The 21,044-nt window shown below is 41.5% G+C and overlaps 1 protein-coding gene across 2 annotated transcripts in view; it reads right to left on the bottom strand.

Moving 5' to 3' along the window:
- Positions 1-21,044, bottom strand: part of LOC139392421 (phosphoprotein associated with glycosphingolipid-enriched microdomains 1-like) — a 113,287-nt gene that overhangs the window by 10,687 nt on the left and 81,556 nt on the right. For both annotated transcript variants that reach the window (XM_071140397.1, XM_071140398.1), the window contains exons 2-5: positions 9,915-9,964; positions 5,594-5,826; positions 4,824-4,875; positions 997-1,099 (exon numbers count right to left, since the gene is read on the bottom strand). In XM_071140397.1, coding sequence (XP_070996498.1) covers positions 997-1,099; positions 4,824-4,875; positions 5,594-5,760 — 322 coding nt within the window. In that variant the 5' untranslated portion in view covers positions 5,761-5,826; positions 9,915-9,964. The remainder of the gene's footprint in view (positions 1-996; positions 1,100-4,823; positions 4,876-5,593; positions 5,827-9,914; positions 9,965-21,044) is intronic.

Raw genomic sequence — 21,044 nt, 5'->3', positions numbered from 1 at the left:
TGGATAAATACATTTGAGTGACTGGACAGCATCTCCTCAGAGGGCTGGGGACTGCTGTCCTGGGTGTCTGTCAACACTGGGGGACGATGGATAAATACATTTGAGTGACTGGACAGCATCTCCTCAGAGGGCTGGGGACTGCTGTCCTGGGTGTCTGTCAACACTGGGGGACGATGGATAAATACATTTGAGTGACTGGACAGCATCTCCTCAGAGGGCTGGGGACTGCTGTCCTGGGTGTCTGTCAACACTGGGGGACGATGGATAAATACATTTGAGTGACTGGACAGCATCTCCTCAGAGGGCTGGGGACTGCTGTCCTGGGTGTCTGTCAACACTGGGGGACGATGGATAAATACATTTGAGTGACTGGACAGCATCTCCTCAGAGGGCTGGGGACTGCTGTCCTGGGTGTCTGTCAACACTGGGGGACGATGGATAAATACATTTGAGTTGAGTTCAATTGAATTGAATTGAATTTTGTTGAGTTGAGTTGGGTTGGATTTAATTTAATTGGACTCAACAAAGGGAAAAGAGATGATGTGTGGGTGGTTATGCTGGGTTAACAGAGAGAGAGAGAGTTTGAGTATGGGGAGCCTCAATCTTAAACAACAACATTGCATCTTTGAAAGCTGCAGTGGACAATTTGGACAAGTTAGCCTGTTCGTTCACAGATCTAATCTGTACCTTGGTTAACTCCTTTAACATTTGTTGCCATGCCAGCGGGCCTAACATTTGGCATGGCGACCAACAGGGGAGCGGGCTACAACACATATCTGTTACCAGACCGTAAGTGGAACATGCCTCATGGGTTAGACTGCCACATGTGTGGAAATCAAAAGGAATAGCCAAGTAAGTAAAGTGAAGAATAGGCTAAATGTAGATGGTCTGTGTGCCTAATGAATATTACACTATTTAAAAAGTCATGAATGAAATGGCAACAAACAATAAACAACACATGCAGAAGCGGTCGTCGTGTGTGTGTGTCTGTGTTACCTGTACCACTGGTTAGTGGGCCGTTGTGTGAGCTGCTCACCAATAGGTCAGTCCCTGGGCTGTCCACAGACTGACTACCGGTAAATGTCTCTCTCTCAGACACCTATAGAACGACAAAGACTGGGTTAGGATTGGGATATGTGGCTTATTATAAACACAGGTCTAGGATCAGTTTTACCCTGTGTGGTCCTGTGTGGTTCAGTAAATACACATACTACAAATTATATCCACACGCTGTACTATAAGTCACTTTGGATAAGTGGAGTTATATACATTATATATATAGTACCAGTCAAAAGTTTGGACACACCTACTCATTCAAGAGTATTTCTTTATTTGTACTATTTTCTACATTGTAGAATAATAGTTAAGACATCAAAACTATGAAATAAAAAATATGGAATCATGTAGTAACCAAAAAAGTGTTAAACATATCAACATTTATTTGAGATTCTTCAAAGTAGCCACCCTTTGCCTTGATGACAGCTATGCAAACTCTTGGCATTCTCTCAACCAGATTCACCTGGAATGTTTTTCCAACAGTCTTGAAGGAGTTCCCACATATGCTGAGCACTTGTTGGCTGCTTTTCGTACACTCTGCGGTCCAACTCATCCCAAACCATCTCAATTGGGTTGAGGTCGGGTGATTGTGGAGGCCAGGTAATCTGATGCATCACTCCATCACTCTCTTTCTTGGTCAAATAGCCCTTGCACAGCCTGGTGGTGTGTTGGGTCATTGTCCTATTGAAAAACAAATAATAGTCCCACTAAGTGCCAACCTGATGAAATGACATATTTCTGCAGAATGCTGTGGTAACCATGCTGGTTAAGTGTGCCTTGAATTGTAAATAAATTACAGACAGTGTCACCAGAAAAGCATTCCCACACCATCACACCTCCTCCTCCATGCTTCACGATGGGAACCACACATGCAGAGATCATCCGTTCACATACTCTGCGTCTCACAAAGACACGGCGGCTGGAACCAAAAATCTCAAATTTGGACTTCTAATGATTTCCAACGGTCTAATGTCCATTGCTCGTGTTTCTTGGCCCAAGCAAGTCTTTTCTTATTATTGGTGTCCTTTAGTAGTGGTTTCTTTGCAGCAATTCGACCCTGAATTCCTGATTCATGCAGGCTCCTCTGAATAATTGATGTTTAGATCTGTCTGTACTTGAACTCTGTAAAACATTTATTTGGGCTGAAACCTGAGGCTGGTAACTCTAATGAACTTATCTTCAGCAGCAGACGTAACTCTGGGTCTTCCTTTCCTGTAGCCGTCCTCATGAGAGCCAGTTTCATCATAGAGCTGGATGGTTTTTGAGACTGCACTTGAAGAAACAAATGATAGTCCCACTAAGTGCAAACCAGATGGGATGGCATATCGCTGCAGAATGCTGTGGTAGTCATGCTGGTTAAGTGTGCCTTGAATTCTAAATAAATTACAGACAGTTTCACCAGCAAAGCACCTCTACACCATCACACTTCCTCCTCCATGCTTCACGGTGGGAACCACACATGCAGAGATCATCCGTTCACATACTGCAGCAGAGGTAACTCTGTGTCTTCCTTTCCTATGGCGGTCCTCATGAGAGCCAGTTTCATCATAGCGCTTCATGGTTTTTGAGAATGCACTTGAAATGTTCCAGATTGACTGACCTTCATGTCTTAAAGTACTGATGGATTGTCATTTCTCTTTGCTTATTTGAGCTGTTCTTGTCATAATATGGACTCGATCTTTTACCAAATAGGGCTAACTTTACAACTGATTGGCTCAAACGCATTAAGTAGAAAATAAATTCCACAAATGAACTTTTAACATGGCCCACCTGTTAATTTAAATGCATTCCAGGTGACTACCTCATGAAGCTGGTTGAGAGAATGCCAAGAGTTTGCAAAGCTGTCATCAGTGCAAAGGGTGGCTACTTTGAAGAATATGAAAAATATTTTAGTTGAACACTTTTTTGGTTACTACATGATTCCATATGTGTTATTTCATAGTTGTGATGTCTTCACTATTATTCTACAATGTATAGAATAGTACAAATAAAGAAAAACCCTTGAACGAGTATGTGTGTCCACACTTTTGACATTAGATCAGTGGCATCCTACTCCTCATTCGGATTGGCTGTGGTCAAATATAATACCTTTACACAATTACACCTCAATTCATATGAACGTCAACACATTGTGATGGGAGAAATGGGCATTGAGCCACACTGCAGGTCTTTACATTGTTAGTCAGGCACCTCACTGACATAAAAACCAAAGGACAGAGAGGACGTAACCATTAGATCTACACCACCACCTGGTGGCTGTGTCTGATAATGACTGAATCCGATGGCATTCCTATAGACTGGAGACACAAGGGGTCAGTCTGCTGAGGAGAAGACAAAGACCCAATTCAACCTGCCAGTCTGTGGTTAAAGTGAAGTCCTCCTCCATAACTTCACAGGCGAGGCCCGACACTACGGCCTAAACGTTACTCTCCAGATACTGTAAGTATGAGATAAAAAAAGGTTGCCACGTCCTCAGGGGGTTTGAGCAACGAGTGTTTGTGTGTGTGACAGCAAGTAATTAGAATGTAAGGACGATGTCAGTTTCTTTCTAAAGAGAGCCATTTATCTCACTTGAACACAACTTGTAAGTGTAATTTAGTCTTTACCATAGCTAATGCTCATTATGGTCTTCATTATCATGGAATGGCTGGGGATAGTGCGATAAATCACAATATACATTCAGAATCCCATTGAAATAAACATAAACTATAAACTACAACTATAAACTATGAACTGGTGAAATAAAAGGTGAATAAAATATTGTGCTTCTGGAAATACTGATTCTTCTCCGAGAACATTTCAGTTTATATGAAGATACTGCAGACCGAAGTGGAACAAACTCTTCACATCTGGGGTGCAATCATTAGTCCAAACAGTTTCAAAATGGTTTGCAACTAAAACAAGGGATTCTATTGGACAAATGCAGGTAGGTCCCTCGCCCGTTTCATTCAGTTTGCTTTCGTTTAAGAAACATTTTTTTCAACAGAATCAGCGCAATGATACGTCCCTGGTGCTGATTCCAGACCAGCGCACACAGTGTGTATGTATGTGTGTCTTTGTGTGTGTGTGTGTGCCGCTGAGACTTGTCAATCACAGAGCTGGCAGAGATCCCAAGCCTCATTTACAACTAGACACGCTCCATGATCACATCATGAGGACTCTCCCACACAGGGGCTAATGTGTGTGTGTGCGTGTGTGTGTGTGCATGTGTGTGTGTGTGTGTGTGCGTGCGTGTGTGTGTGTGTGTGTGTGTGTGCGTGCGTGTGTGTGTGTGTGTGCGTGTGTGCGTGTAAGTGCATGTGTGTGCGTGCGTGCGTGCGTGCGCGTGTGTGTGTGTGTGCGATAGAGGGAGTAAATATTTTGGCAGCATTCATCACATTATACTAATACTCCTTCCCCCCTCTGGAATGCATGTCTCCCTTCTGTCCATTCCTTCCTGGATAATGCTGACCTCTGAACTCTTGACCTGGGTCATCCATCCAATAGACTCCCTCCATCCCGTTCTGCACTATCTTCAACTCACAACTCACAGCTATTGTCTCCTCTGCAGGATTCTAAGTCAGAGACCAATCCTTCTGCTCGTTAGACAAGTTGTCTCTGACAGTTTCTGTTCCTTGTTTTTATTGACTAAAGTTTTCACCAGTCTCACTGAGGTGTTGAGAGGAGCGTCTGACAGAAGAGTTATTTTCAGGGACAGACACAGCAGACTAAGTAAGGCTGTTTTAAGTGAAGGAAATGGCAGATCTGTTTAGTTCAGTCAGACTCACTCCATTCATGAGGTTCTCGTGGGCCACTGGGCGGCAATTAGATTTCTTTGGCCTGGAGAAGAAGAAGGATGAAGCAGGGAGATGTTGATTAAAACTTTGTCTGCCTTTTGAGTTGATGTATTGACTCTGGGCTAAAGCATTTACAAACTTTAACAATGTAGTCTATTTTACAGACTGTAATAATGTAGTCTATTTTACAGACTGTAATAATGTAGTCTATTTTACAGACTGTAATAATGTAATAATACAGTCTATTATACAGACTGTAATAATGTAGTCTATTATACAGACTGTAATAATGTAATAATACAGTCTATTATACAGACTGTAATAATGTAGTCTATTATACAGACTGTAATAATGTAATAATACAGTCTATTATACAGACTGTACTAATGTAGTCTATTTTACAGACTGTAATAATGTAGTCTATTATACAGACTGTAATAATGTAGTCTATTATACAGACTGTAATAATGTAGTCTATTATACAGACTGTAATAATGTAGTCTATTATACAGACTGTAATAATGTAGTCTATTACACAGACTGTAATAATGTAGTCTATTTTACAGACACACTATTGTGCTGGTCTATCTATCGGTACCAATGTAAGAATGTGATAAATAAACTATCTGTTAGAAGTAAATCAACAGTATAGAATAAATATAACATAAGTACAATGACAGTAACATTATTTATGTTTTCATCTGACATTTTATTGAATGTGTGTGTGTGTGTGTGTCTGTGTGTGTGTGTGTCCCACTCACCCCTGGCAGCCTGCACACAGGAGCAGTAGCATTGAGAGCAGCAAGAAGACAGAGATGGTCATCAGGGTGCCCACTAGGACCAGCTGCACATTGCCTAAGGACGTCGCCGTGGCGTCCCCTGACCCCACGACCCCCAGTTCCCACAAGCCACTCAGCACCGGAGCCATGATGCATCACACACTGGGAGGGGACCCGCTAGCAGGGGGCATCACACAGACACCCTAGGATGGTAACTATATGAAGGAGGGAGAGAGAGAGAGAGAGAGAGAGAGAGAGAGAGAGAGAGAGAGAGAGAGAGAGAGAGACAGACAGACAGACAGACAGACAGACAGACAGACAGACAGACAGACAGACAGACAGACAGAAGGAACAGTATTATGCAGTGTTCTGCCAGGACTAGACAAGTCTATTCTAAAAAGATATACGGTAGTAGAGTACAATGAATGATGTTGCCACTTTCCAAGTCATCAACTCATCCTCTGACCCAGTGGAAGACAATCTCATGTATCATTACAGTGGATATTAATGAATCATATAGCACAGAAATATGTTACTCTTGTGCCAATACAGATCTGCCTAGATTTCATGCAATACAAATGCAATGTAGTGCAGTGTTTTAAACAAGCCACAAGGGGGCAGGCCAGCGCAGACACAGACTGCAATGCAGACATTCAGGGTCATATTCTGTCTATATGCTCCAGATCTGCTGCAGTCTACCCACTCAGAGAATACTACAGAACATGCGTCCTGCGCATGTAATAAGTAACCTCCCCACGTAAGCTATACATGCCTGAAAGCTGTCCAAGAGGGTTAGGCTGAATTCAATTATGCTTCTATCCTGAGTTATTTTTGGCCAGAGAGGGTGTGCCCAACCTCCACAAACTGAATGGGCAGATTGCAATCAGATGGCTGGCAGCCCAAAGTGTTGCTGAGGACTGGGCACTGCGTCCCTCTCTCTCTCTCCCTTTCTCTCGCTCTCTCTGTGTGTGTATGTGTGCATATCAGCGCACACGCGCAAGTGTGTGTGTGTGTGTGTGTGTGTGTGTGTGAGTGAGTGAGTGAGTGAGTGAGTGAGTGACAGAGAGAGAAAGAAAGAGAAAGACAATGAGGGACAGAGAGAGAGAGAATAAAAGGAGTAAGGGCCTCAGAGACAGGATAAAGACAGGGTAGTTCAGTCCTGGCACTACTACTAGTCTAACTAACCTTCCCTTTTCAATCAGTCAATCAGACAGCAGTGACAGAACAGGGAGGAAGAGGACATCTGAGATGTAACAGAACAGGGAGGAAGAGGACATCGGACAATGTATGGGCTTATTTTGTCACTGAGACAGAGCCAAACATATCAAATCATTATTTGTTATTTGTCACATGCTTCATTGACAACAGGTGTAGAATAACAGTGAAATGCTTACTGACAGGCCCTTCCTGACAACGCAGATAGAAAACAAGAGAAATAATAGAAAAATAATAACACAAAGAATAATACCACAATGAGTAACAATAACTTGGCGATATACACGAGGTACCAGTACCGAGTCGTTGTGCAGGGATACCAGTACCAAGTCGATATGCTGGGTACCAGTACCAAGTCGATATGCTGGGTACCAGTACCAAGTCGATATGCAGGGGTACCAGTACCAAGTCGTTGTGCAGGGGTACCAGTACTGAGTCGATATGCTGGGTACCAGTACTAAGTCGATATGCTGGGTACCAGTACCAAGTCGTTGTGCAGGGGTACCAGTACCAAATCGATATGCTGGGTACCAGTACCAAGTCGATATGCTGGGTACCAGTACCAAGTCGATATGCAGGGGTACCAGTACCAAGTCGTTGTGCAGGGGTACCAGTACTGAGCCGTTACGCAGAGGTACCAGTACTGAGTTGATATGCTGGGTACCAGTACTGAGTTTATATGCAGAGGTACCAGTACCGAGTCGATATGCTGGGTACCAGTACCGAGTCGATATGCTGGATACCAGTACCGAGTCGATATGCTGGGTACCAGTACCGAGTCGATATGCTGGGTACCAGTACTGAGTTGATATGCAAAGGTACCAGTACCGAGTCGATATGCTGTGTACCAGTACTGAGTCGATATACACGAGGTACCAGTACCGAGTCGATATGCTGGGTAACAGTTCCGAGTCAATGTGCAGGGGTACCAGTACCGAGTCGATATGCTGGGTACCAGTACTGAGTCGATATGCAGAGGTACCAGTACCGAGTCGATATGCTGGGTACCAGTACTGAGTCGATATACACGAGGTACCAGTACCGAGTCGATATGCTGGGTACCAGTACCGAGTCGATATGCTGGGTACCATTACTGAGTCAATGTGCAGGGGTACCAGTACTGAGTCGATGTGCAGGGGTACCAGTACTGAGTCGATGTGCAGGGGTACCAGTACTGAGTCGATATGCTGGGTACCAGTACTGAGTCGATGTGCAGGGGTACCAGTACCGAGTCGATGTGCAGGGGTACCAGTACCGAGTTGATATGCAGAGGTACCAGTACCGAGTCAATGTGCAGGGGTACCAGTACTGAGTCGATATGCAGAGGTACCAGTACTGAGTCAATGTGCAGGGGTACCAGTACCGAGTCGACATGCAGGGGTACCAGTACTGAGTCGATATGCTGGGTACCAGTACTGAGTCGATGTGCAGGGGTACCAGTACTGAGTCGATATGCAGGGGTACCAGTACTGAGTCGATATGCAGGGGTACCAGTACTGAGTTGACATGCTGGGTACCAGTACTGAGTCGATATGCAGGGGTACCAGTACTGAGTCGATGTGCTGGGTACCAGTACTGAGTCGATATGCAGGGGTACCAGTACTGAGTCGATATGCAGGGGTACCAGTACTGAGTCGATATGCAGGGGTACCAGTACCGATTCAATGTGCAGGGGTACCAGTACTGAGTCGATATGCAGGGGTACCAGTACTGAGTCGATATGCAGGGGTACCAGTACTGAGTCAATATGCAGGGGTACCAGTACTGAGTCGATATGCAGGGGTACCAGTACCGAGTCGATGTGCAGGGGTACCAGTACCGAGTCGATGTGCAAGCGTAACGAGGTCATTGAGATAGATTTGTTCATATAGGTTGGGATAGAGTGACTAGGCAACAGGATAGATAATAAGTCCAGGTAGCTAATTGGTTAATTATTTATCAGTCTTATGGCTTGGGGGTAGAAGCTATTCAGGGTCCTGTTGGTTTCAGACTTGGTGCATCAGTAATGCTTGCCGTGCGGTAGCAAAGAGAACAGTCTATGACTTGGGTGGCACTCTGCTCTGATCCTATGCAAATGTAGTTGTAGAGCGTGGGAGCTGCGAGAACTACAGTAAGTTCAGGCCAGCATTGTGTAACAGAAACAACACACACACACACACACAGTGTGAAAGTACACCCAGTAGCAGTGAATACCACCCAAGCTTCTGTCAACATCAGCAGCTCAGTGGTATGAACTAATGACACGTGTTGAGAGGTGATGCATACCAAGGACAAACGGAAACAAACATACTATACACAAGCTGTTTACACACTCCACTCGATTTACACACTCCACTCTCTATTTACACAATCCACTCTATTTACACACTCCACTCTATTTACACACACCACTCTATTTACACACTCCACTCTATATTTACACAATCCACTCTATTTACACACTCCACTCTATTTACACACACCACTCTATTTACACACTCCACTCTATTTACACACTCCACTCTCTATTTACACACTCCACTCTATTTACACACTCCACTCTATTTACACACACCACTCTATTTACACACTCCACTCTATTTACACACTCCACTCTCTATTTACACACTCCACTCTATTTACACACTCCACTCTATTTACACACTCCACTCTATTTACACACTCCACTCTCTATTTACACACTACACTCTATTTACACACTCCACTCTATTTACACACACCACTCTATTTACACACTCCACTCTATTTACACACTCCACTCTATTTACACACTCCACTCTCTATTTACACACACCACTCTATTTACACACTCCACTCTATTTACACACTCCACTCTATTTACACACTCCACTCTATTTACACACTCTACTCTCTATTTACACACTCCACTCTATTTACACACTCCACTCTATTTACACACACCACTCTATTTACACACTCCACTCTATTTACACACTCCACTCTATTTACACACCACTCTATTTACACACTCTACTCTATTTACACACCACTCTATTTGACCCTCAGTCCCAGAGTGAGAATCTGTCCTGTGAGTTACAGTTCAAGCAGACGGTGAACAGAACCTTACCTTGATACCTTGTTGACTCAGGCTGTGGTTATTCAGTAGCTCGTCCTTGACTGCAGAGAGGAGAGAGAGAGGAGTTACTAACTGTGGGAAGTAGCGTGGTGGTGTAGAGTAGAGCACTGCAGAACGTACAGCAGGGTGGGGTATATAGACAAGCATGGATGGCACACAGCAATGTGTACAGTAACTAAGATGATAATGACTGGGTGACATCATCCCATTGTGTTCTATGTATCATGACCTGAGATGTGATCTCTCTGTCCCTAATCCCATCAGACAGAGCAGAGGACACCAACTGGAGAGGCACATCACATAACCGTGAACTTTAACTGCCAGAGCTGTTACTGTACCCTGTCAGAGATGTTACTGTACCCTGTCAGGGCTGTTACTGTATCCTGTCAGGGCTGTTACTGTATTCTGTCAGGGCTGTTACTGTACCCTGTCAGGGCTGTTACTGTATCCTGTCAGGGCTGTTACTGTACCCTGTCAGGACTGTTACTGTATCCTGTCAGGGCTGTTACTGTATCCTGTCAGGGCTGTTACTGTATCCTGTCAGTGCTGTTACTGTATCCTGTCAGGGCTGTTATTGTACCATGTCAGGGCTGTTACTGTACCCTGTCAGGGCTGTTACTGTATCCTGTCAGGGCTGTTACTGTATCCTGTCAGGGCTGTTACTGTACCCTGTCAGGGCTGTTACTCAACTGGTACTGTACCCTGTCAGAGATGCTACTGTACCCTATCATGGCTGTGGTGACATTTCAATGTCTAGTTTAGATTTACATTGGGTTGAGATTTCAACTGACGTGAAGTCAACCTGAAATCAGCAAAACATTTCGCCATTTAGTTTGAAATGGCACCCTATTCCCCACATAGTGTCCTACTTTTGACCAGAGCCCTATGGGCCTTTTTTGTGATGCAATCTGAGTAACCACCAGTCACTGACTCTCTATAACTGCCAGTCACTGACTCTCTATAACTGCCAGTCACAGACTCTCTATAACTGCCAGTCACTGATTCTATAACTGCCAGTCACTGACTCTCCTTAACTGCCAGTCACTGACTCTCTATAACTGCCAGTCACTGACTATCTATAACTGCCAGTCAGAGTGTCTTTCTCTCTCAGTCAGCGTGTTATTCTCTGTTACTCAGTGTGTCCTTCTCTTTTAGTCAGTGTGTCCTTCTCTCTCAGTCAGTGTGTCATTCTCTGTTACTCAGTGTGTCCTTCTCTCTTAGTCAGTGTGTCCTTCTCTCTCAGTCAGCGTGTCATTCTCTGTTACTCAGTGTGTGCTTCTCTCTTAGTCAGTGTGTCCTTCTCTCTTAGTCAGTGTGTCTTTCTCTCTTAGTCAGCGTGTCCTTCTCTCTCAGTCAGTGTGTCCTTCTCTCTCACTCAGTGTGTCCTTCTCTCTCACTCAGTGTGTCATTCTCTGTTACTCAGTGTGTCCTTCTCTCTTAGTCAGTGTGTCCTTCTCTCTTAGTCAGTGTGTCCTTTTCTCTCAGTCAGTGTGTCCTTCTCTCTCACTCAGTGTGTCCTTCTCTCTCACTCAGTGTGTCCTTCTCTGTTACTCAGTGTGTCCTTCTCTCTTAGTCAGTGTGTCCTCTCTTAGTCAGTGTGTCCTTCTCTCTTTGTCAGTGTGTCCTTCTCTCTCAGTCAGTGTGTCCTTCTCTCTCACTCAGTGTGTCCTTCTCTGTTACTCAGTGTGTCCTTCTCTCTTAGTCAGTGTGTCCTCTCTTAGTCAGTGTGTCCTTCTCTCTTTGTCAGTGTGTCCTTCTCTCTCAGTCAGTGTGTCCTTCTCTCTCACTCAGTGTGTCCTTCTCTCTTAGTCAGCGTGTCCTTCTCTCTTAGTCAGTGTGTCCTTCTCTCTCAGTCAGTGTGTCCTTCTCTCTCACTCAGTGTGTCCTTCTCTCTCACTCAGTGTGTCCTTCTCTCTCACTCAGTGTGTCATTCTCTGTTACTCAGTGTGTCCTTCTCTCTTAGTCAGTGTGTTCTTCTCTCTTAGTCAGTGTGTCCTTCTCTCTTAGTCAGTGTGTTCTTCTCTCTCAGTCAGTGTGTCCTTCTCTCTCACTCAGTGTGTCCTTCTCTCTTAGTCAGTGTGTCCTTCTCTGTTACTCATTGTGTCCTTCTCTCTTAGTCAGTGTGTTCTTCTATCTCAGTCAGTGTGTCTTTCTCTCTCACTCAGTGTGTCCTTCTCTCTCAGTCAGTGTGTCATTCTCTGTTACTCATTGTGTCCTTCTCTCTTAGTCAGTGTGTTCTTCTCTCTCACTCAGTGTGTCCTTCTCTCTCAGTCAGCGTGTCATTCTCTGTCAGTCAGCGTGTCCTTCTCTCTCAGTCAGTGTGTCCTTCTCTCTCAGTCAGTGTATCAGAGATTTTGAGAGACAGACACACAGCAGATAATTACAGACTAACTGACAGGCACGGATACCGCCATGTCACCATGGCAACTCTGTATTCACCCCGACCCCTTTCTGATTGTTTATGGTTTGACAGTAACAATAATATACATGCTTGCCTGAAAAGCACCGAGTAAAGGGACATAGGTGGAAGAATTACGAATTTCCAGCTCCATCTGCGGAGAATAAGAATAATAACTCTCATCTCCTTCCCTAGTCCATAATAATAACTCTCATCTCCTTCCCTAGTCCATAATAATAACTCTCATCTCATCTCCTTCCCTAGTCCATAATAAAAAACTCTCATCTCATCTCCTTCCCTAGTCCATAATAATAACTCTCATCTCCTTCCCTAGTCCATAATAATAACTCTCATCTCCTTCCCTAGTTCATAATAATAACTCTCATCTCCTTCCCTAGTCCATAATAATAACTCTCATCTCCTTCCCTAGTCCATAATAATAACTCTCATCTCCTTCCCTAGTCCATAATAATAACTCTCATCTCCTTCCCTAGTCCATAATAACTCTCATCTACTTCCTTAGTCCATAATAATAACTCTCATCTCCTTCCCTAGTCCATAATAATAACTCTCATCTCCTTCCCTAGTCCATAATAACTCTCATCTCCTTCCCTAGTCCATAATAATAACTCTCATCTCCTTCCCTAGTCCATAATAATAACTCTAATTTCCTTCCCTAGTCCATAATAATAACTCTCATCTCCTTCCCTAGTCCATAATAATAACTCTCATCTCCTTCCCTAGTCCATAATAATAACTCTCATCTCATCTCCTTCCCTAGTCCATAATAAAAAACTCTCATCTCATCTCCTTCCCTAGTCCATAATAATAACTCTCATCTCCTTCCCTAGTCCATAATAATAACTCTCATCTCCTTCCCTAGTTCATAATAATAACTCTCATCTCCTTCCCTAGTTCATAATAATAACTCTCATCTCCTTCCCTAGTCCATAATAATAACTCTCATCTCCTTCCCTAGTCCATAATAATAACTCTCATCTCCTTCCCTAGTCCATAATAATAACTCTCATCTCCTTCCCTAGTCCATAATAACTCTCATCTACTTCCTTAGTCCATAATAATAACTCTCATCTCCTTCCCTAGTCCATAATAATAACTCTCATCTCCTTCCCTAGTCCATAATAATAACTCTCATCTCCTTCCCTAGTCCATAATAATAACTCTCATCTCCTTCTCTAGTCCATAATAATAACTCTCATCTCCTTCCCTAGTCCATAATAATAACTCTCATCTCCTTCCCTAGTCCATAATAATAACTCTCATCTCCTTCCCTAGTCCATAATAATAACTCTCATCTCCTTCCCTAGTCCATAATAATAACTCTCATCTCCTTCCCTAGTCCACAATAATAACTCTCATCTCCTTCCCTAGTCCATAATAATAACTCTCATCTCCTTCCCTAGACCATAATAATAACTCTCATCTCCTTCCCTAGTCCATAATAATAACTCTCATCTCCTTCCCTAGTCCATAATAATAACTCTCATCTCCTTCCCTAGTCCATAATAATAACTCTCATCTCCTTCCCTAGTCCATAATAATAACTCTCATCTCCTTCCCTAGTCCATAATAATGACTCTCATCTCCTTCCCTAGTCCATAATAATAACTCTCATCTCCTTCCCTAGTCCATAATAATAACTCTCATCTCCTTCCCTAGTCCATAATCATAACTCTCATCTCCTTCCCGAGTCCATAATAATTATAATATCCTTCCCTAGTCCATAGTAACTCTCATCTCCTTCCCTAGTCCATAATAATAACTCTCATCTCCTTCCCTAGTCCATAATAACTGTCATCTCCTTCCCTAGTCCATAATAATAACTCTCATCTCATCTCCTTCCCTTGTCCATAATAAAAAACTCTCATCTCATCTCCTTCCCTAGTCCATAATAATAACTCTCATCTCCTTCCCTAGTCCATAATAATAACTCTCATCTCCTTCCCTAGTTCATAATAATAACTCTCATCTCCTTCCCTAGTCCATAATAATAACTCTCATCTCCTTCCCTAGTCCATAATAATAACTCTCATCTCCTTCCCTAGTCCATAATAATAACTCTCATCTCCTCCCCTAGTCCATAATAACTCTCATCTACTTCCTTAGTCCATAATAATAACTATCATCTCCTTCCCTAGTCCATAATAATAACTCTCATCTCCTTCCCTAGTCCATAATAACTCTCATCTCCTTCCCTAGTCCATAATAATAACTCTCATCTCCTTCCCTAGTCCATAATAATAACTCTCATCTCCTTCCCTAGTCCATAATAATAACTCTCATCTCCTTCCCTAGTCCATAATAATAACTCTCATCTCCTTCCCTAGTCCATAATAAAAAACTCTCATCTCATCTCCTTCCCTAGTCCATAATAGTAACTCTCATCTCCTTCCCTAGTCCATAATAATAACTCTCATCTCCTTCCCTAGTTCATAATAATAACTCTCATCTCCTTCCCTAGTTCATAATAATAACTCTAATCTCCTTCCCTAGTCCATAATAATAACTCTCATCTCCTTCCCTAGTCCATAATAATAACTCTCATCTCCTTCCCTAGTCCATAATAATAACTCTCATCTCCTTCCCTAGTCCATAATAACTCTCATCTCCTTCCCTAGTCCATAATAATAACTCTCATCTCCTTCCCTAGTCCATAATAATAACTCTCATTTCCTTCCCTAGTCCATAATAATAACTCTCATCTCCTTCCCTAGTCCATAATAATAACTCTCATCTCCTTCCCTAGTCCATAATAATAACTCTCATCTCATCTCCTTCCCTAGTCCATAATAAAAAACTCTCATCTCATCTCCTTCCCTAGTCCATAATAATAACTCTCATCTCCTTCCCTAGTCCATAATAATAACTCTCATCTCCTTCCCTAGTTCATAATAATAACTCTCATCTCCTTCCCTAGTTCATAATAATAACTCTCATCTCCTTCCCTAGTCCATAATAATAACTCTCATCTCCTTCCCTAGTCCATAATAATAACTCTCATCTCCTTCCCTAGTCCATAATAATAACTCTCATCTCCTTCCCTAGTCCATAATAACTCTCATCTACTTCCTTAGTCCATAATAATAACTCTCATCTCCTTCCCTAGTCCATAATAATAACTCTCATCTCCTTCCCTAGTCCATAATAATAACTCTCATCTCCTTCCCTAGTCCATAATAATAACTCTCATCTCCTTCTCTAGTCCATAATAATAACTCTCATCTCCTTCCCTAGTCCATAATAATAACTCTCATCTCCTTCCCTAGTCCATAATAATAACTCTCATCTCCTTCCCTAGTCCATAATAATAACTCTCATCTCCTTCCCTAGTCCATAATAATAACTCTCATCTCCTTCCCTAGTCCACAATAATAACTCTCATCTCCTTCCCTAGTCCATAATAATAACTCTCATCTCCTTCCCTAGACCATAATAATAACTCTCATCTCCTTCCCTAGTCCATAATAATAACTCTCATCTCCTTCCCTAGTCCATAATAATGACTCTCATCTCCTTCCCTAGTCCATAATAATAACTCTCATCTCCTTCCCTAGTCCATAATAATAACTCTCATCTCCTTCCCTAGTCCATAATCATAACTCTCATCTCCTTCCCGAGTCCATAATAATTATAATATCCTTCCCTAGTCCATAGTAACTCTCATCTCCTTCCCTAGTCCATAATAATAACTCTCATCTCCTTCCCTAGTCCATAATAACTGTCATCTCCTTCCCTAGTCCATAATAATAACTCTCATCTCATCTCCTTCCCTAGTCCATAATAAAAAACTCTCATCTCATCTCCTTCCCTAGTCCATAATAATAACTCTCATCTCCTTCCCTAGTCCATAATAATAACTCTAATCTCCTTCCCTAGTTCATAATAATAACTCTCATCTCCTTCCCTAGTCCATAATAATAACTCTCATCTCCTTCCCTAGTCCATAATAATAACTCTCATCTCCTTCCCTAGTCCATAATAATAACTCTCATCTCCTCCCCTAGTCCATAATAACTCTCATCTACTTCCTTAGTCCATAATAATAACTCTCATCTCCTTCCCTAGTCCATAATAATAACTCTCATCTCCTTCCCTAGTCCATAATAACTCTCATCTCCTTCCCTAGTCCATAATAATAACTCTCATCTCCTTCCCTAGTCCATAATAATAACTCTCATCTCCTTCCCTAGTCCATAATAATAACTCTCATCTCCTTCCCTAGTCCATAATAATAACTCTCATCTCATCTCCTTCCCTAGTCCATAATAAAAAACTCTCATCTCATCTCCTTCCCTAGTCCATAATAATAACTCTCATCTCCTTCCCTAGTCCATAATAATAACTCTCATCTCCTTCCCTAGTTCATAATAATAACTCTCATCTCCTTCCCTAGTTCATAATAATAACTCTCATCTCCTTCCCTAGTCCATAATAATAACTCTCATCTCCTTCCCTAGTCCATAATAATAACTCTCATCTCCTTCCCTAGTCCATAATAATAACTCTCATCTCCTTCCCTAGTCCATAATAACTCTCATCTACTTCCTTAGTCCATAATAATAACTCTCATCTCCTTCCCTAGTCCATAATAATAACTCTCATCTCCTTCCCTAGTCCATAATAATAACTCTCATCTCCTTCCCTAGTCCATAATAATAACTCTCATCTCCTTCTCTAGTCCATAATAATAACTCTCATCTCCTTCCCTAGTCCATAATAATAACTCTCATCTCCTTCCCTAGTCCATAATAATAACTCTCATCTCCTTCCCTAGTCCATAATAATAACTCTCATCTCCTTCCCTAGTCCATAATAATAACTCTCATCTCCTTCCCTAGTCCACAATAATAACTCTCATCTCCTTCCCTAGTCCATAATAATAACTCTCATCTCCTTCCCTAGACCATAATAATAACTCTCATCTCCTTCCCTAGTCCATAATAATAACTCTCATCTCCTTCCCTAGTCCATAATAATGACTCTCATCTCCTTCCCTAGTCCATAATAATAACTCTCATCTCCTTCCCTAGTCCATAATAATAACTCTCATCTCCTTCCCTAGTCCATAATCATAACTCTCATCTCCTTCCCGAGTCCATAATAATTATAATATCCTTCCCTAGTCCATAGTAACTCTCATCTCCTTCCCTAGTCCATAATAATAACTCTCATCTCCTTCCCTAGTCCATAATAACTGTCATCTCCTTCCCTAGTCCATAATAATAACTCTCATCTCATCTCCTTCCCTAGTCCATAATAAAAAACTCTCATCTCATCTCCTTCCCTAGTCCATAATAATAACTCTCATCTCCTTCCCTAGTCCATAATAATAACTCTAATCTCCTTCCCTAGTTCATAATAATAACTCTCATCTCCTTCCCTAGTCCATAATAATAACTCTCATCTCCTTCCCTAGTCCATAATAATAACTCTCATCTCCTTCCCTAGTCCATAATAATAACTCTCATCTCCTCCCCTAGTCCATAATAACTCTCATCTACTTCCTTAGTCCATAATAATAACTCTCATCTCCTTCCCTAGTCCATAATAATAACTCTCATCTCCTTCCCTAGTCCATAATAACTCTCATCTCCTTCCCTAGTCCATAATAATAACTCTCATCTCCTTCCCTAGTCCATAATAATAACTCTCATCTCCTTCCCTAGTCCATAATAATAACTCTCATCTCCTTCCCTAGTCCATAATAATAACTCTCATCTCATCTCCTTCCCTAGTCCATAATAAAAAACTCTCATCTCATCTCCTTCCCTAGTACATAATAGTAACTCTCATCTCCTTCCCTAGTCCATAATAATAACTCTCATCTCCTTCCCTAGTTCATAATAATAACTCTCATCTCCTTCCCTAGTTCATAATAATAACTCTCATCTCCTTCCCTAGTCCATAATAATAACTCTCATCTCCTTCCCTAGTCCATAATAATAACTCTCATCTCCTTCCCTAGTCCATAATAATAACTCTCATCTCCTTCCCTAGTCCATAATAACTCTCATCTACTTCCTTAGTCCATAATAATAACTCTCATCTCCTTCCCTAGTCCATAATAATAACTCTCATCTCCTTCCCTAGTCCATAATAATAACTCTCATCTCCTTCCCTAGTCCATAATAATAACTCTCATCTCCTTCTCTAGTCCATAATAATAACTCTCATCTCCTTCCCTAGTCCATAATAATAACTCTCATCTCCTTCCCTAGTCCATAATAATAACTCTCATCTCCTTCCCTAGTCCATAATAATAACTCTCATCTCATCTCCTTCCCTAGTCCATAATAAAAAACTCTCATCTCATCTCCTTCCCTAGTCCATAATAGTAACTCTCATCTCCTTCCCTAGTCCATAATAATAACTCTCATCTCCTTCCCTAGTTCATAATAATAACTCTCATCTCCTTCCCTAGTTCATAATAATAACTCTCATCTCCTTCCCTAGTCCATAATAATAACTCTCATCTCCTTCCCTAGTCCATAATAATAACTCTCATCTCCTTCCCTAGTCCATAATAATAACTCTCATCTCCTTCCCTAGTCCATAATAACTCTCATCTCCTTCCCTAGTCCATAATAATAACTCTCATCTCCTTCCCTAGTCCATAATAATAACTCTCATTTCCTTCCCTAGTCCATAATAATAACTCTCATCTCCTTCCCTAGTCCATAATAATAACTCTCATCTCCTTCCCTAGTCCATAATAATAACTCTCATCTCATCTCCTTCCCTAGTCCATAATAAAAAACTCTCATCTCATCTCCTTCCCTAGTCCATAATAATAACTCTCATCTCCTTCCCTAGTCCATAATAATAACTCTCATCTCCTTCCCTAGTTCATAATAATAACTCTCATCTCCTTCCCTAGTTCATAATAATAACTCTCATCTCCTTCCCTAGTCCATAATAATAACTCTCATCTCCTTCCCTAGTCCATAATAATAACTCTCATCTCCTTCCCTAGTCCATAATAATAACTCTCATCTCCTTCCCTAGTCCATAATAACTCTCATCTACTTCCTTAGTCCATAATAATAACTCTCATCTCCTTCCCTAGTCCATAATAATAACTCTCATCTCCTTCCCTAGTCCATAATAATAACTCTCATCTCCTTCCCTAGTCCATAATAATAACTCTCATCTCCTTCTCTAGTCCATAATAATAACTCTCATCTCCTTCCCTAGTCCATAATAATAACTCTCATCTCCTTCCCTAGTCCATAATAATAACTCTCATCTCCTTCCCTAGTCCATAATAATAACTCTCATCTCCTTCCCTAGTCCATAATAATAACTCTCATCTCCTTCCCTAGTCCACAATAATAACTCTCATCTCCTTCCCTAGTCCATAATAATAACTCTCATCTCCTTCCCTAGACCATAATAATAACTCTCATCTCCTTCCCTAGTCCATAATAATAACTCTCATCTCCTTCCCTAGTCCATAATAATGACTCTCATCTCCTTCCCTAGTCCATAATAATAACTCTCATCTCCTTCCCTAGTCCATAATAATAACTCTCATCTCCTTCCCTAGTCCATAATCATAACTCTCATCTCCTTCCCGAGTCCATAATAATTATAATATCCTTCCCTAGTCCATAGTAACTCTCATCTCCTTCCCTAGTCCATAATAATAACTCTCATCTCCTTCCCTAGTCCATAATAACTGTCATCTCCTTCCCTAGTCCATAATAATAACTCTCATCTCATCTCCTTCCCTAGTCCATAATAAAAAACTCTCATCTCATCTCCTTCCCTAGTCCATAATAATAACTCTCATCTCCTTCCCTAGTCCATAATAATAACTCTCATCTCCTTCCCTAGTTCATAATAATAACTCTCATCTCCTTCCCTAGTCCATAATAATAACTCTCATCTCCTTCCCTAGTCCATAATAATAACTCTCATCTCCTTCCCTAGTCCATAATAATAACTCTCATCTCCTCCCCTAGTCCATAATAACTCTCATCTACTTCCTTAGTCCATAATAATAACTCTCATCTCCTTCCCTAGTCCATAATAATAACTCTCATCTCCTTCCCTAGTCCATAATAACTCTCATCTCCTTCCCTAGTCCATAATAATAACTCTCATCTCCTTCCCTAGTCCATAATAATAACTCTCATCTCCTTCCCTAGTCCATAATAATAACTCTCATCTCCTTCCCTAGTCCATAATAATAACTCTCATCTCATCTCCTTCCCTAGTCCATAATAAAAAACTCTCATCTCATCTCCTTCCCTAGTCCATAATAGTAACTCTCATCTCCTTCCCTAGTCCATAATAATAACTCTCATCTCCTTCCCTAGTTCATAATAATAACTCTCATCTCCTTCCCTAGTTCATAATAATAACTCTCATCTCCTTCCCTAGTCCATAATAATAACTCTCATCTCCTTCCCTAGTCCATAATAATAACTCTCATCTCCTTCCCTAGTCCATAATAATAACTCTCATCTCCTTCCCTAGTCCATAATAACTCTCATCTACTTCCTTAGTCCATAATAATAACTCTCATCTCCTTCCCTAGTCCATAATAATAACTCTCATCTCCTTCCCTAGTCCATAATAATAACTCTCATCTCCTTCCCTAGTCCATAATAATAACTCTCATCTCCTTCTCTAGTCCATAATAATAACTCTCATCTCCTTCCCTAGTCCATAATAATAACTCTCATCTCCTTCCCTAG

This window comes from Oncorhynchus clarkii, chromosome 32 (genome assembly GCF_045791955.1).
Source record: "Oncorhynchus clarkii lewisi isolate Uvic-CL-2024 chromosome 32, UVic_Ocla_1.0, whole genome shotgun sequence".
Taxonomy (NCBI): domain Eukaryota; kingdom Metazoa; phylum Chordata; class Actinopteri; order Salmoniformes; family Salmonidae; genus Oncorhynchus; species Oncorhynchus clarkii.
The sequence above is the reverse complement of the archived record's forward strand: the minus strand, read 5'-3'. Positions and strand labels throughout refer to the sequence as shown.